We start from the raw sequence: 18,343 nt of genomic DNA, 5'->3' as shown, positions 1-18,343 counted from the left end.
TTGAGAGTGTAAGAACTAATTGTAGTTACAACTAGTGAAGATCCAATAAACCGATTCACCAATGTAACCCCGCTTCTTAGTCACTGAAACACGTGACATTTTCTTCATGCCAAGTTGTACGTGTTTATAAGTCAGATTCTACTTGAATAAAGTCTGAATATCCGTATCTTCGATATCATTGATGCCCGATATATCCTAAGTTTATTGTAGACTCATTAATTCTGACCATGAAATTTAAAAATCACTTCTGCATGTCCTGTCCATGGTAGCCTTCTCCGTGTCACAGCCGGAGCAATACTAAGTAGTGACTCAATCAAGGATGATAGATGAGGTACCATGATTCACACAGGCATTGTATGGAACGTTGGTTTATTCCTTTAAAGGTCCTTGGTACGTATTAGTACCACCTGCTTTAAAACACTAAAACTCGTTATTCTGCCTTCATAGTTTATATGNATCATCAGTAATCTGTCAAGACGACAGGTCCACAGTCTCTTTCAAAACAATTCCTCCACTTAATGCGATCTAGAGCTTTCTCCTTCAAATGACAGTATCCTCTTCTGTCCCCAAGGTCATCCAGCATCTTCTTACGTCTTCTTCCTCGTCTTCTTGTCACTTCTATCCGCCCCTTTATCTTTCCTTCAATAACTTCTTTAAGAAGGCAGTTTCTGCGTAAAACATGACCAATCCAATTAGCCTTTCGTTTTCTTATTTCGTGTAGGATATTTCTCTGCTCACTGACTCTAATTAACGCTTCTTCATTTCTCACATAATCGGTCCAACTGATCTTCTCCATCCTTCTCCAACACCACATTTCGAAACTTTCCAGATGTTTCCGATGTGCTTCATATGTTTTTAAAAAATTGTTGTTTTTCTAAACAGCCTTAGCCTGTTGATCTTCGCAGCGCAGACATAACTTGCTTCCTGTGAGGTACAAACTGAAATTATATAAATTATTTCACAAATTATTTAGAAGATAAATATGGCCATGAAATCAAGAATAACTGATGTGATAAAGGTGTGCAGCAATTTAACCGACCCAAACCGACTAAGTCCTTAAATGGTTGATTAATTGTAGGGGTCGCGAAATTTATAAGATCGTGAAAAAGTGAACAGGTTCTAGTTTATCTCCTATGCTATCCATCGTTCAGGAGAGCAGTTGGGATGAAAATACGTTAATTTTAGAGAATAAACTACAGAGACATTTTAGTTGTTTAATCTGTATTGCAGCTTATGAACTGAATTCTCTTAATATATGCTACTTTTCGCGGTTTACGTCACTTAACAGAACAAAACGCTTTTACACGATAGTGAAAACAAGGCGCCAGTTTTTCTTTATTCGTTCTTTCAGTAGATCTTTACTAGCTTATATTTCTGATTCAAAACATGCCTTACGGAAACCTCCTACACATTTCCAGGAGTATCGTAAATTTGAGGAGAAATTGCACATCCAGCTGAGAACGTAATTTTCGCAGCAAGAGGAAAAACACTTTGGAATGAGATGGGGGACACTCAGCGGGCTGATAACTACAACAGGAGAAAATAGCTAATATGGCGCAAAGGTCGGCACACAACAAAAATCCGATTACGCCAAGCAGAGAGATTGGATTAGAACTGCACTCCACTCCACAGAGATTCGACATTTCCTTTCTTCTTCACTTCATCTTTTAGCTCCGTCTTGTCTGTCTGTCTGCCGATTCATTCGTACGCATTACAACAAGATAGTAGATGACTCAATTTTTGCTAAATTTTATATTCAGAAGTGTCTTTAAACTTCGTCAAATATTTGCTGTAATATATAATAAGTAGGAACTGTGCTACCGTCAACACAACAAATATTTCAATCATTACGTTTAGATCTTCATTTACTGCGACATCCCCAGACAATCTACGGTAAACCACAGCACAGTGTAGAACACACCATACACACCGAATGGGAATACACACAGACTAGGAACATACGTCACATTACAAGTAATATCACTATATTTACAATCTCCCTATATTGTGAATCATTACACACATTTTACTTATATATTTTTCACGATTACAGATATATAGGATACATAGCGTGGGAATACCATACCAAATACTCACATACCAGCAAACTTGTACAGCGTAAGTATTTAACATGTCATTGATACATGTTATTATATAGTCAAGTATAGTAGTACGTTGAAAACACTAACAGACTGATACTCATTTATTGCAGAGTGAAAGCTTGTCTTTGGGCCTCACATACGGGCCTTATAGCGTAGCATTTTCTGCAACAAGACCCACACAACATACACGCCCAATTCTACACTACAGCAGGACATCCCTTTAAAATAAATAATTTAGTTGGCATACAGTTCCCTAACTCTACATACGAGTGCATGGTATACACGTATATTTGTTAAATACCTTTTATATACTTCAAACTTACTTTTAATATGTTTTAATAATATTTCAACATTTTTTATATAGTACACCTTTATTCTAAATTTTATCTTCTATTTTTATTTTATATTTGTTATCCTTCATCATGTATTGTTATTTTAACTTTACACTAATCTGAGGCAAAGTTTTTATGTTAATATTTAATACGACGCGTTGCACCGATAAGGATCAGTATCGCTGTTTCAATAACTATACGTATTCCTGCCTGATGATGGTCGTGTATGACCGAAATATGTCAAAGTAAATAAAGATATAAATGTAATACCGAAATATTTGTTGTGTTGACGGTAACATAGTTCCTACATATTATATATTGTCTGAGACACACAACATGATGCAATCAATGAAAATAATTGCTGTAATGATCAAATTCGTACAACAAGAGAGGTCGTTACATATGAACACCTATGGGTATATGTGTGTTTAAGATCAACAGCGTAGGTAGTTAAAAACTCGTCGGATTGAAAACATTTAAGAACATACGTTCTAAAAATGAACACCTTTTATGTCAATACACATCTACACTCACTCCCTGTACAGCTTCCTGGCGTAGTGCTTAATTTGTTAAGCACAGGATTAACTTTACCTTTTTACATTTTACTCCTACATTACTGCTTATTATCAAGTGGTTCTGATAATTTACGATAAAAATGACATAAATCCTACTATTAAAGATGAGGAAAGTACTAAATATATTTGTTATTATATTTCTAGGACAATTCTAATAATACTAGTGCATGGCTGGAAGACCGAGGGGTCGGAGTTCTTGTCCCGGTAGGGTCAAGAATTTCCTCTTCTGCGTGCTCCCCAGACCGACTCTGGGGTCCACCCAATCTCTTAACCAATAGGTACCTGGGGGATTTTCCTCGGAGGTAAAGCGGCCGGGACTTGAAGCTGACCACTCACCTCCAGCTAGTGCCGAGCCCAAGAAAATAGGGATCTATACATCAACTCCCCCATACGCCTTCATGGCGTAATGCTTAATACTTGAGCACAAGGCAAATAGGGGGACGAGGTAGCGTAGTTGGTGGAAGCACTGTGCTACAGGTCGGAAGGTCGCTGGTTCGTTTCTCAATGGAGTCATTGGAATTTTCAATTTACCTAATAATTCCAGCCGCATTATGGCCCTGGGGTGAACTCAGCCTCCAAAAGAATTTATTCCAGGAATGTTTTTGGGTGCAAATAGCGGCCAACACGTATGGCTGACAACCCTAGCGCCATCTGTGAGCCGACTATCTAAAGAAAATGTGGGAGCCTCGGCATCTCACAACTCTGTGGACCTCCACGGCTTGTTACCTTCCATTAGTCTTACGTGTTTTTCTAAATAATTAAAAGAAAGTAATCGAAAACGCCAGAGCATTTGAGCCGTTTATACATGTCCCATCTAATTTACATTCCTGTTAAATCACCCTTTACATATTTTGGCCCTGTTCTGACCTGCAAATTATGGAGTCTGTGACGATTCGTGTGGTAACTTTTCCGATTGAACGTATTGGTCCAAATTCTTAGATTGTGAAATTGTTGGATATGACATTCTCAGCATCCTGTTAAAATTAAATTGATGAGAAATGCCGAAACGTGTTTCAGATCAGTGAAACGGCAAAGCTGTTCGTGTGTCGGGTTGAGCTATCACGACAGGAAGGGAATGGAGGTATGCCTCCACATATACTACAATCGTTGCACGCACCCTCGGCACTAGATGGAAGTAAGTGGTTACCCTAACGTCCAGGTGGCTTTATCCCCGGGAAGATACCCACCGTTCATCCTTTTTAGAATGCTGAATGGACCCAAACTTGATCTCGGACACGGTGGAGGAGAGAGCGGGGGGAGTTTCTTGCTCCTGCGGGGAATCGAATGGCGATTCCTTCGTTTTTCAGCCCATAGCCTGGATCCCTATACCAAATTAACTGTCGTTTCTAATTTTATTTCATTACTTTATAATAAATAAAATATATGCAGACAGAAAATTTAATTCGGCGCAGAACAGATCCCGGATGGTAGGTGAAAGAAATGAATTACCATGCAGAGGAAGGCGTAGTAAATTCTTTGCTGAAGACGGAAGAGGCTAATAGGCTATGCCTGAAAGATAAAGGCAGAAAGAGAAGGGGGAAATACACTCTATTAAGTAAAAGTGTTTTCAGTTCTTTGTGAGGGTATCACGAGAAAAAGCAGCAGCTTGTTACAAGTCAGAGCTTTATCGCAATGGGTCATACAGCGAATCAGATTGTCCAGAATATATAGAATTATGTTGCAAACATAAATATTAGCGTTCCATGTGTAATAAGACAAATTACTTATATATAGCAACAATGCCAAGGAGTATGGCAAGGACCCTGAGAGCTATACCAGCGGTAGCGTAGCAACTGGCAGGGCCTCCCTTGCTGGACAGGTCAAAGGGTAGGCATCAGACGAAGAGAGACACCAAAAACTGATGCCGGAAGCAGCGTCATCAGCAGCGACTTGAAGCACAGAGCAAATGATGCTCGAGATGGCTCAAGTTCATATAGCAAGAGGCATGACCAGAGTGGTTTGAACGGCTGTTGTACTGTGATGTGGAAAGCAAATGGAAAAACTACCACATTATCACCTTTCCTGGATAGTCTCCTTCCAAAAACAGAAGATCGCATTAAGTGGAGGAACTGTTTTGGAAGAGACTGTGGACCTGTCGTCTGACAGATTACTGATGAATGAATGAATAACAACAATACACTAATTTATTTCCTCCTCGTGGTTTTCCATATAGTTCAGAAACTAAAGTGTACGTTTAGCTTTCATTTTCCACCGATATATTTCATAATAAATTATTTCCTGTTATACAATTACTACTTTTTCCCCACTGCTCTACTGCCCCCTTGGGCCCTGGCCTCTGATTTTCAGTTTCATGATCGTTTTACAAACGGTAGGGCTCCTTGAACGAGTGATCAGCTAGTCGCAAGGCCTCTACTTGAACACAGGACAACACAAACACAGAATAAACACATACACATACCAAACATCCATGCCTTGTATGGTATCTGAACCCACGTTCCCGGCTTCCGAGCGGGCGAAGACAGTACATGCCTTAGACCACTCGTCTACCGTGACCGGCAATATATAAGAATTCAGGTCGTACCTCACAGGAAACAGATCCGAACCCACGATCCCGGCTTCAAAGCGAGCGAAGACAGCTCACGCCTTAGACTGCTCGGCTACCGTAACCGGCAACGTGTAAGAATAATATATAAGAATTCAGTTCGTACCTCACAGGAAACATTCGAACCCACGATCCCGGTTTCCAAGCGAGCGAAGACAGTGCATGCCTTAGACCGCTCGGCTACTGTGACCGGCAGTGTATAAGAATAATATATAAGAACTCAGTTCGTACCTCACAGGAAACAGGTCCGAACCCATGATCCCGGCTTCCGAACGAAAAAAGACTATATGCCTTAGACTGCTCCGCTACTGTGACCGGCATACCAAATTTATTAGGCACAATAATTAACTTACCTCCTTGCTGAAGGGAAAGGCAATATCCCTCGAAATAACGTTCCATTGAATTACACAATCCTCTGCTACAAATCCTGACTGGCAGAACAGCGACAAAGCCTGCCATTGCTGCTGCTTCCACAGAGGCTTTCCGCGAGGCAGAACCGCCGGCTAGGTAAATGATCCTTGCAAACTTCTTCACTCTTTTATTCAGAGCATATTTGTTGGCACCGCTAATTGCATTCGTCTGGTCGGTTACTATGTTCAGTATTACAGCAGTTCCGGTAAAAATTTTAATATTTTTCTTTTCATCTCTCTCAATATCACCCGAATCGATTGCAGCTGCAAATAAATTGTCATCGGGAGTTTCAAATTTCGATTCAGTATTAATTGCAAAATTAGTTCGCTTAACTCTTTCCTTTCCAAACTTATATCTGTAGATTGATTCAGTGTAAACACACTCATAAGCGCGCCATTTTGAAATGAAGGGTTTTTTGTCTCTGCAACTGAAGAGGGCATTACGTGAAGTCGAATTTCTTCTTTCATGAAACATTTCTAATGTCAGAAAGTAATGACAGTTGAAAATATGTTCAGAAAAACTGACATCATCTCCTCTCTTAGCGTTTGTTGCTTCAAGTGTTAGTTTTGTACTTGCTATATTTCGTCTTAATTTAACCTCTGTTTTATAGATTCTTCTGGCTTTTGCAACGCTGATATCACAGCAAGAAAACTTCCATTTCGACTTTGTTAGACCCTGGCAGTTGAATCCTTTGTAAAGACACGCCGTCTCCCAGTGACAAGGAGCATGGTAGCGTGACCAGCAGCACCCAATGCACCAGAAGTCTCTGAAACATGTCCACGGCATAGCTCTCAGATGTTGAAACGGCGGTCGTGTAATGTGTATTGAGTCAGCATTATGAAACTGCAATGGGCAGTTTAAACTGCTTCCTATGCATGTAGGCACATTAATTCCACAGATATCTCCAATTAAATTGTGAACACAGGCAACTAGATAAAAACAAAAGAACGTTATATCCATGTCTGTTCATTCACTGAACTCGAATCGTAAAATGAAAGCGTTTTATTGTAACGTCCAGAGAGAATCAGTGCCTCTTAGAACGGTATCACTGGCCGGAATGCAAGTGAAACACAAAGCTCATGGGCTGAAAGATGGTAAAGCAGGTGGATTTGAAGTTTCCACTGCTCTACTGATCGTGTGAGTGACAAGCCATGTCATGTGAATATCACTGAGGGCAAAGCAAACATCGCCCTTATCACAGAAGCCATAATAAAGACTGGAAAAATTTCCGATGCATCACGAAGCTGTGTTTGAACGACGTATTATGCCACTGTAAGTGTTCCATCAATAGTTGAGTGGCTATCTCCACACAGAATGACGCATCTCACTTCATGCCGCCTAGCAGAGTCAGGAAGTATGAAAACAAGTAGCCCACACATACTCGTAAACTGCGTAATGCTGGCCGCAAATAATTGCACATAAAGAACTGACTCTGACTGTGATACTTTGGAAACAAAATGTATTTTTTTCTTGGTAAATGAATGTTGACTTATGAATAGAGAACAAATATGAAATCCCTCCCAGCGGTAAATCTAGAGTCAACAAAAGAAAGTATTTCGTATTAGAGCCCTGAACACGCTTACCGTCTTTTCCTGAAGATTCCAAATCCGCAGTTCTATTTATGGAGATGGTTTCCGTTAGTTACTGACGGTCAATTGAATTTACCAGGGTAGTTTTACTTGAAGTCGCCGTTTCGTATTATGACCCCATGTGGCAGGTCCCTGTTTACTGGATCGAGATTTCTCATAGTCGCTGATCGCCAACCAATAAACTCTTAAATACGGAACAGTAACAAAATCCGTCCCACTGGTCACGTGATAGTGAGACGCAGAGACAGACATGGAGACGACATACTAAAAACAGCTTTTTCTCATTCAGTGGGCTCAAAACCTGTAAATTCGTCAATTCGAAGGCAGTATTTTCGCAATAACAGTATTTCCTCATGTCCGTGACGTAGTCCTGTATGAGCAAATAAAATTAAATTAAACTTATGGTTATCTCAGAATCGAGCCCAGCTCAGTAGGGTCTGCATGAATTTGAATGTTTATAGTGTGCAACAAATGTGTTGGCCGGTGAATGACGCTACCTCGTCATGCCTTCTTTTTCGCTATCCCATAAGAAGGAAGAGCCCATAAATGTGTGTAGCCTTGTAGAATTTGAGGTTCTCACGGCCTTGATTATGAGATTTCTATCTTCTGAGATAATACGTCGTGTATTTTCAGGTCGAAGATTAAGCCAAATAATAAAACAGAAAGCGAAAAAATAAAACTAAAAATGGAAGAGATATTCTCCTCCGAATGTTGAACTTGAACTCTGTTTGCTATCTTCTTCATGCTGGTTTCTTGCTTGGTTCACTCTACGACCCTTAAGATGGAAGGGACCTGTTCTTCCTAGTTGCCACTTTCTTTCAGCGAGTACATGAAGTTATAACCTGTAAGATAGAAAAAAAACAATATTTTCTTATCTCTGGAAGCCCTTTAGTCTGTATGGGAATGAAAGGTGAGAAAGCCCTTTGTTTGTCACGTGACTAGAAATCAGTTCCTTTCAGGAGATCCTGGTGGTTCTTTTAGGCTCAAAGACGTGATGTCCTAACACGTGGTCTGCAGTGCTCCTCAGTCGATCTAAGGACATTCTGCTACAGGATCTTGAAAGAGGTCATGGTCGTTTCCTTCCACATCCTCTTCATTTCATCTTTCTCCTATTAGCCGTAATATTGTATAAATTACGTGGTTAAAAAATGCGTCGTTACAAAACTAAGAAAGACGGAAAGTTTAGAGAAGATCAAGATTAGAGTCAGAAGTTAGCACGAAGAAGAAACGAAATCAAAAATTAAATTTGGAGGTTGAAACTCGTAGATTACAGTAATATAATTTCTGATAGATTTTTAAAGGAGTTTCGGAGAATGTGGATAAATTTTAACCTTATAATCGTTAACCAATGACACAAAAGCTTTTAAATTTGCATTTGAATTGTTGATCTTGTCTCTAATACAGAGATTTCCTTTACGCGCTATCTCTTTTGGCATAAAGTAAGCACTGAAAACCGCAGCAAAGTTGATGATAAGGATAGAAGGATGTCTGTTGCCAGTGATTATTGCAGGAAGCTGAACTGAACTGAACTCAAATCATCACAACTTGACACAAGTTTATTCCACCAATTTTATACATCAACGTAGAGATGAGAAAATCAATTCGTGTACTGTAAACTGCCCTGCCACCTTTCAGGGAAAGATTAGACTGTTGCCGTGGTCTGCATCGGTAACTTAGCTCAATCGGTAATATGTTTAACTGTTATTCAGCTACGATATCACTCCTGGATTTCACTCACAGTGGATAATTTTTAAACTCTGATATTGCAGAAGTTCTTACTTAATATTTTATGTAGAAATTGGTCTAGTTCTACTGCATGTGAAATGGTTTATCCAGTTTCTGTTTTCCAGTAGCTGCAGATATTTCGCCACGAGTATCAGGGCTTTGTGTAATATACTCGTATTACTGTAGATGTTTAAAAATGTCATTATTTTCAAAACCATATCAGCAAAGTGAAATACACTTGATCAATTTGAACAAGATTAGAGATTTAATATGCATAAATCTTGAGGTCAGTGTTCAAAGTTTGGGAAACTTAAATTGCAAATATGTGTTATATATGTGTGTGTGTGTGTGTGTGAGTGTGTTTAAATTGAAAATGTTTGTTTAACACTCTGTCGAGGCTGAATAATGCCCAAATTCTAGTAATAACATATTTAGTACGATAAGCTGTACCGTGCAGTAACAATCATCTTATCTCAAATTAAGTATCACAAAATACAAATGACCCCACCTTTTGCCTGTCCTCGAAAACATGAAATTTATAGTTGTAATGAATTCGGTAGAGCAATCAAAACTTAATATACCACTCAGGATAACAATTCAGGGAGTATCCAACTAACTATTCAGCTAATGAACTCCATATATCAGAGCTGCTTTGAAAATAGTACAGTCTTTCATCTGTCAAGCAAGAGCTATGAAAAAGTGCATAGTTTTTTTTGTTGCTAGTGGAGTGGGACTAAATCCCTTGTACTGCGGCCATTTCTGGCCTATTGTACCAGCCCCAGGTGATAGGTGAGGGTGATTGTGGAGCAATTGGTGGAATGAAGATTGGCAGGGGAAACCTAAGTACTCGGAGAAAACCTGCCCCAGCGCCACTTTGTCCACCAAAAGTCCCACTTGACCAGACCCTGGATCGAACCCGGGCCGCCGAGTGGGAAGCCAGCGACTAACCGCTTGAGCTATGGCGCGGCCCAAGTATCCAACTAACCATTCAGCTAATGAACTCCATAGATAGGAGCTGTTTTGAAGATAGTACAGTTTTTCATCTCTTAGCAAGAGTTGAGAACAAGTGCGTAGTTAGTGGCAACATGTGTAACCTTATACAAACACACAGAAGGGGTTATGTTTAATTAGAGGTTTAGCGTCGTGTGACTACGTGAAACATCTAATGAAATATCTGACAACAAACACTCATTGAGACTGACATATAGTGACATACGCTGGATATTACACTTAACAAATTCGTAAATGGGTCAGCATATCGCCATTTCTCAGTGACAAATCGAATGATTCATTGTCATTGTAATACAAAAATGTATATCCTAAACTGAAGGTTATGTATAAATTATTGACAAGTTGAAAGTTTTCAGTGTCGTAACATTTTTACTTGTCTAAGCTTCTCAATAAATTCTAGAAGATTGGCATTTAGATAACATTCATAAATGTGTTTGTTTTATAAGTAAATATGTTATTTTTCTTTTAAAACTTCCAATCTATAAACACAGAATATATTTTTTATAACTTTGTCATTTACCTGATAACGTCACAAGACGCCGGGTCAATTCAATGAGTAAGAACTTCATTCTCGTGAGGTTAGGTACTCTAATAGATTCAGTTGCTTTGATCCTACACACTAAGAACATGGCATATTTAAAAATTGTTCTGCGTCTCTTTGCCGTTGATTTACTAACAATTGTTAGATGCCAGCATTCTGTTGCAACATTCACAGCCATATTAATACCTCTTCAGGAATATTTCCGCGCGGGATGTGTTATATTTTTGTACACTGAGAACATGACAGACAGTCGTGAGTAGGCTAATTTTATTTTCTTCAACATCACCATCACCGTCGCCATCACTGAAGGAGAGCTTGGCCTACTTCAGTTACGGGAGTCTAAATGTCACAGGTTTTGTTGGACATTCACGTATTCCTCCACGCTCTGCCGTGTGTCGATACAGTAGCTCGGGGATTTGATCTGTTTACATTCCTTACAAAAGTTCTAGTCACTTCATTTTGTAGTGTGTTACTATTCTGATGATTCCTGTTATACCCTTAATTTTATTACGTAACTCTATAACTTGCGACCAGTCTGATGAAATTGATTTATGCTGTATTTGTATTTCTCATTTGTTCCTTCGTTTGTATTCTGTATTCGGATCCGCACAAAGAATCTTCCATGCATGCTACATGTCCCATCCATTTCATCATATTTAATTTGGTATTCCGAATAATACAAAGTTACTACAAATTATTAATTACATTTAAAAACACTATATTTTCCAAAGTAATATACATACAAACATGATTGATACATGAAAATAACCGCAAACTCACGAAGTTTGCATCGTGATACACCAGTTGGCAGCATGAGTGCAGTGCCTCACAAAATGGCGGCGTAGCTGGAAAAGAGTTACTGTGTGTTGGAATATTCGAGCTGTACGTCTGCTACTGCAGTGCAGCGTGCATTCAGAGCAGAGTACAGAAAAGAACCGCAAACTCACCAAGTTTCCATCGTGATACACCAGTTGGTAGCATGAGTGCAGTGCCTCACAAAATGGCGGCGTAGCTGGAAAAGAGTTACTGTGTGTTGGAATATTCGAGCTGTACGTCTGCTACTGCAGTGCAGCGTGCATTCAGAGCAGAGAACAGAAAAGAACCGCCATGTAAACAGAGAATTTTGCGGTGGTATCGGCAGTTCAAGGATACTGGTTGTCTGTGTAAACGGAAATGCACGGGGCGACCAATATAATGTTTTGAAATGGAATGAATTATTTGTAGTAACCCTGTATTTGACGATGAGTACAAATTCTTAAGCCCCTAATCTAATTTTCACCACTCTCCATAAATAATTTATTTAGATTTACATTCTACTTGTAGTGTTCATATCGACCTTACAGTCTAGCACGATGATCAGTCTATTGTACCATTTGAGGTGTATCGGAAAGTTCCCGGACTACGTCAAAAAAGAAATTCTGGCTTAATTTTCTCAATTTTGGCTGCAATCTTCTTCAAAATAGTCTCTTTGGGACGGTATACAGTGATCCCATCTTCTTTCCCACGCTTCAGAAGCACCGCGGAAGTAATTTTCCTTAATGATGCCGAGTGCCGCTTGCGGATTCCTTTTGGATGTCAGACACTGTTTCAAAACGACGCCCCTTCAGTTCTGTTTTCAATTTGGGAAACAAAACGAAATCACAGGTGGCTAGGAAGATGTGGAGCGATAACCACGTTGTTGTTAGTCACAAACTCCTGGGTTTTCAGGGACGTGTCGGAGGACACGTCGCGATGAAGGAGCAGTGAGACTCATGTTCAAGTTTTCTGTTAAAATCTGGCAAACTCCATAACCAATCCCAGCGATATCTGCGAGTTCATGGATTGTTCGGCGACTGTCTTTGTGGATGATTTAATTTTTTTTTTTTTTTTTTTTTCAAAATTTCCTGTCGTCTTGCAGCTGCTTGGTCGCCCTGAAGGTTCGTCATCTTCAACAGACACTTGACCGGCCTTGAAACGTGAATGCCATTCAAAAACTGCTGTCCGGTTTAAAGAATGTTCTCCAAAAGCCTCACGAAGCACTTCAAGGGTTTCGGTAGCGGATTTACAGAGCTTCAGGCAAAACTTGATTCAGACACGTTGCTCGATTTTGCCATCCGTCGCAGACAAGACGGAACACAAAATCGAAAAAGCACTCGTGTAAAAACAATGAATGTCACAGCGCGGTGTCACGTGACAGACTGATACAATAGGCTTTCGGAAGTCTGACCTTGGCCTCCCCTCTCGTCTTCTTTCACCGAGGTATTTACAACAGTAACAGTCCTGGAACTTTCCGATACCACCTCGTACATCCTAACACAAATCTCAATAAGCATTTTCGCAGCAGCCCTTGCATTTGGATACATGTTTCTCACGATATGAGACATTCCCTTCATCTGACTGCTTACGAATGTGAAACACAGATAAGATAATCCAAACTATCTAACGGAAATTAAGTTCATCTTGAAAAGCTTAGAGTGGCTCAGCTAGTCACATTCCGCACAATTGATGAAGCTCGAAGTTTAATAACCTTCTGCACAACAGCCGACCACTGAATCCTATCCTAAGCCAGACAGTTCTGTTCCGCAATTTCACATCCTTTTTTTTTTTATCTAAGACTCATTCTAACACAACTTTCCCACCTATGCTTAGGGCTTCGAAGTGGTTCTTCATGAAATTATTTCAGTGTTCTCTAATATACGTCGCTGGTACATGTCTCGTTTCAGTAAAATTGCAGTTGGTGAATGCGATGAGACTCCTAGCAAAACATGACGTCACAGCTAGAGCAGCCTGTTATCACACGTTGGGTGACTCGCCTCTGGGCTGCAAGATGCCACTACATATCATACTACCATGCCACGACAACGCGCATCTGAGGGAGGTTAGTCTACCAATCCATGCTAGGCTGTCTTACGACGCCATTAAAAATATTTCTCTTCTGTATTTAAATCATGCTATTAGAGTGCAAACTTATTTTTTCCTTGGCACTACAGCCCCAGTGGGCCTAGGCCTACCTCCATGAAATTCTCCGTTCACTTCGGTTTTTCTAGATCTTACACATTCGGTAGGACTCCATGGGCGGGTGATCAGCTCGTCGCAAGGCCTCTACCTGTACACAAACAGAAAAACGTACACACACGAACTAAACATCCATGCCCTGAATGGGATTCGAACCCACGATCCCGGTTTCCAAGCGAGCGAAGACAGTACATGCCTTAGACCGCTCGGCTACCGTGGCCGGCAGAGTGCAAACCTTACGTATTTTAGTTCGCTGCAATCACACCGCCTTAGCTAGGCACTGGAATGGTAGCCCTGTTTATCATCCTCCTTATAATTTTACGAGGGCACGCGGTAGTGTAGTTGGTTGAGGCGCTGTGTTACAAGCCGGAAGGTCGCGGGTTAAATTCCCGTTGAGGTTACAGCATTTTTCAATTGAACTAATCCTTCCAGCCGCACTATGTCTCTGGGTTCGAGCCCAGCCTCTAACAGAAATGAGCACCAGGAATATTCGTAGAGGATAAAGGGCGGCTCGCGCGTAAGGCTGACAACCTTAGGGCCGTCTGTGAGCCGGCTGTCTAGAAAATGTGGCCGCCTCGACGTCTCACAACCCTATGGGCCTCCACGGCCTGTTACAGGGATAGCTTTACCTTTACATTTTTTATGTTGTATGCCAGATTTAGAAATAAATGTAAAAATAGGCGAAATATGTAAGCCAATGAAGTAGATATACATCACATTGCTACTGTTGCCTGTTCATTGCAGTCTAAAGCAATATTATTACAGTAATGGAGCTGAGAAGAGCGTGATGAATGGGACGCAAAGCATGCATGAAGGAGATAAGTGCATATGCGTAGTGCAGTGTGTTGGTAAGAAGACCTTGAGAGAAAAGGCTACTTGGAATATCTAGCCGTAGATGGGAGGACATTAAATTATATTTTCAAAAACTGGTTATGTGTTTTCAACCTGTATTCGCCTGACCCAGGATCGGATCCAGTGGGGGTCTTTCGTGAATACCGTAATGGATATTCGGACTCCATGAAGGAGGAGAATTTCTTGCCCAGCTGAGCAGCTATTGGTCCTTCAAGAAAGCATCTGTTCCTTTCGTTCCTTAATTAGTTGTTTGTATGCTGGAAAGGAACACCATGGCGATACTGCAGCATCTGAAGTTAACAAATTTCACAATAATTTTCATGATGTATAAAATATAGAACTGAAAATTGATACGACAAAAAGGTCTTTACATAAGGCGAATTTCACATTTTTACTGTCACTTTGGTTTTAAATAAAATGTTAATACATGGTAAAAAGTGTAGTATTTGAATATGTCGACAATGAGAAAAAATTATATAATATTACAAATATTATATTTATGGACATTATCCATCGCTTTGTCTTTATCTAAAAACCGTCCTGTTTATTTTTGAAAACGCGACATTCCCTATCTCCTGAGATAGGGACTAGCTCTATTGATTGGGCCCAACTGAGTAAGTTTTATCTGAAGACGGAGACAAAATCTAGTCTCCGAAACGTTATTTTTTTAAATAAACAGGACGGTCTTTAGATAAATCCAGGATGATGGATAATGTCCAGAAACATAATATTTGTACCAATGTACCATCGTCACAAACTTTTATATTTTAGCTGTGTAATGTATTCGGAAATGATTCTGTAGCTAAAGGTTTTATATCTTGTTACACAAATTTAGATGACTACAACGGTAAGAATGAAAGACGCTGTGTGGCTGCTGTGCTTGCCGACTGGAGGGTCGGTACAGGAGCTCCTGCAAGGTGTACGTATCCCACTGGACAGCGAGTTCCTCGTGGCACATGTCCAGGACCAGGACGTGGTGCTCACAGAAATGTACCACATTTCTGACAACCTGCAGGAATTTCATTTCGGAACTTGGAATCCGAGTAGCGGACTCTATGTCTCATCCGAGGGAGACATCTATGATCGGAGGTCAAATCTGCAGGGAACTGTCATCAGTGCGTCTTCAATTCAGGTGCTTGGACTGACACCCATTAGTTGTAAAACTGATTTATAGGAGATCCACGCATGCGTTATACGCAGAGTGGATATGGACTAGCTCAGTCGCTATGCTGACTAGGTTAAGGGCTGGATAATCCGGGTTGGATTTCGAGAGAGGCAAGAGATTTATCTTTTCTCCAAAGCATGGAGAGCAGCCTTGGGAACCACGCGTTCTCCCTATTAAGGGTTATGGGGTCTTTTCCTTCGTAGATTAAGGACCTAACATGGAGCTGAACTGTCATGTCCATCGAATGCCAATGTTAAGAATGCGTGGAGTTTTAACTCTGTTCCCCATATGCCTTTCCGCCGCCGTGCTTAACTAAATGGAATAACATTTCATTAATAAATTTATACTCAGATTTTATAAATATATATATGTTTCTGTGCATGCGCGTGTGTGTATGAGTGTATGGAGGAGCAGAATAGCTCAGTAGGTATAGCGACGGGCTATGGGATCGAGTGCCAGGGTTCGATTTCCGGCAGGAGCTAGTATTTCCATTCCCCATAACGTCCACGCCGTCCTTGGAGCCCACGCAGCCTCTTAGACATGGGCAGAGACAGCTGGTTCCTGGAAGTAAAGCGGCTGGGGCGTGAAGCTGACTACTCGTCTCCATCTAGTGCCGAATCCAAGAATGGTGGACCTATACGTCCACTCCCCCATACGTCTTCATGGCGTAGTGCTTAATTACTCAAGCAGCGGGACAAATTAACCTATGGTATATATATATATATGTGTGTGTATGTGTGTGTGTCTATATATATAAAACTCCGTGATTTTAGTCCGCAAGCGAACAATACCGATCGAGCGACCGCCGCCTGTCGGTGAAATATATATACGTATATATATAAATATACAGGGGCACGCGGTAGCGTAATTGGTTGAGGCACTTTGCTACAAGCCGGAACCGAGCCATAGCTCAAGCGGTTAGTCGCTGGCTTCCCATCGCGGCGGCCCGGATTCTATCCCGGGTCTGGTTAAGTGGGATTTGTGGTGGACAAAGTGAGGCTGGGGCAGGTTTCCTCCGAGTACTTCGGTTCCCCTGCCAATCTTCATTCCACCAATTGCTCCACAATCACCCTCACCTAACATCTGGGGCTGGTACAATAGGCCAGATGTGGCCGCAGTACAAGGGATTTACGTAGTCTCACCCTACTAGCAATAATAATAATAATAATAATAATAATAATAATAATAATAAAAGCCGGAAGGTCGCGGGTTCAAGTCCCGATTAGGTAATTCAATTTTTTCAATTGACCTAAACCTTCCAGCCCCACTATGTCCCTGGGGTCGACTCATCCTCTAACAGAAATAAGAATCAGGAATCTTCCTGGGGATAAAGCTTGGCCGGCGCATAAGGCTGGCAACCTCACCGCCATCTATGAGCCGATTGTCTAGAAAATGTGGGACCCTTAACAACTCACAACCCTATGGGCCTCCACGGCCTGTTACAGGGATAGCTCTACCTTATACCTATGCCAGATCACACAGTGGCCAGGTTACCGGCGTGGCCGAATGCGTATTTCCATACTTTCGTCCGTCACTCTAATAAAATGTCGGGATAGGGTATTGACATACGTAAGTTACTTCAGTCCCCTACTGGATCCTTGAGTATTTACCACTCGCCATATTCCCACCCCATTTAGACGTCATATAACGACCTAATGTAAGCTTAACGTAAGAATTTTACAGACACGCCCACTAATGCACCGCATTAAGCATAGTGCATTCCTCATATGAAGCATTGAATTCGTAACGTACATTAAATTGAAGTATAAAAAAGTGTAAAGCTATCCCTGTGGTAGGCCGTGGGGGCCCATAGAGTTGTAAGACTTCGCGGATCCCACATTTTCTAGAAAATCGGCTCACAGATGGCGGTGAAGTTATCAGCCTTACGCACCGACCGCCCTTTACCCCGAGGAAGATTTCTGTTACTAATTTCTGTTAGAATCTGAGTCAATCCCAGGTCCATTATGCAGCTGGAATTATTAGGTTAATTAAAAAATTCAGTGACATCAACAGGAATCGAACTTGCGGCCTTCCGGCTTGTAGCATAGTGCCTCAATTAACTGCGCTACTGCATGCACCAAAAATATAAGTGTAAGATGGGTAAGTGTAAATTTTATTTCCCGGGAAATAAAGTTCTGAAAAGTAATTGCGCCTCATGTGAAATCTGATTCCGTCGTAAGTTCTGTTACTTCTTGTGTTACATGCTGCAGGGCCCTCCAATGACAGCTATTGATAAAGAAACCGGGAGGATTATGGGATTCGTTGGAGACGTGTGGGCAGAACTTGAACTTCGAATGAACTTCAGGTAATTATATGACATTCCGCCGGTCACGGTAGCCGAGCGGTCTAAGGCATGTACTGTCTTCGCTCGCTCGGAAGCCGGGATCGTGGGTTCGGATCTGTTTCCTGTGAGGTACGAACTGAATTCTTATATATTATTCTTATACACTGCCGGTCACGGTAGCCGAGCGGTCTAAGGCATG

General features: G+C 41.0%; 1 protein-coding gene across 2 annotated transcripts in view; it reads left to right on the top strand.

Annotated features, from left to right (window-relative positions):
- LOC111871804 (probable glutamate receptor) overlaps positions 1-18,343 on the top strand; it is a 276,486-nt gene that overhangs the window by 246,738 nt on the left and 11,405 nt on the right. The window contains exons 3-5 of one of the 2 annotated variants that reach the window (XM_023865167.2): positions 13,552-13,706; positions 15,531-15,827; positions 18,071-18,165. In XM_023865167.2, coding sequence (XP_023720935.2) covers positions 13,575-13,706; positions 15,531-15,827; positions 18,071-18,165 — 524 coding nt within the window. In that variant the 5' untranslated portion in view covers positions 13,552-13,574. The remainder of the gene's footprint in view (positions 1-13,551; positions 13,707-15,530; positions 15,828-18,070; positions 18,166-18,343) is intronic. The other variant, XM_033754437.1, reaches the window with a different exon arrangement.

Source organism: Cryptotermes secundus, unplaced genomic scaffold (assembly GCF_002891405.2).
Source record: "Cryptotermes secundus unplaced genomic scaffold, Csec_1.0 scaffold428, whole genome shotgun sequence".
NCBI lineage: Eukaryota > Metazoa > Arthropoda > Insecta > Blattodea > Kalotermitidae > Cryptotermes > Cryptotermes secundus.
The sequence above is the reverse complement of the archived record's forward strand: the minus strand, read 5'-3'. Positions and strand labels throughout refer to the sequence as shown.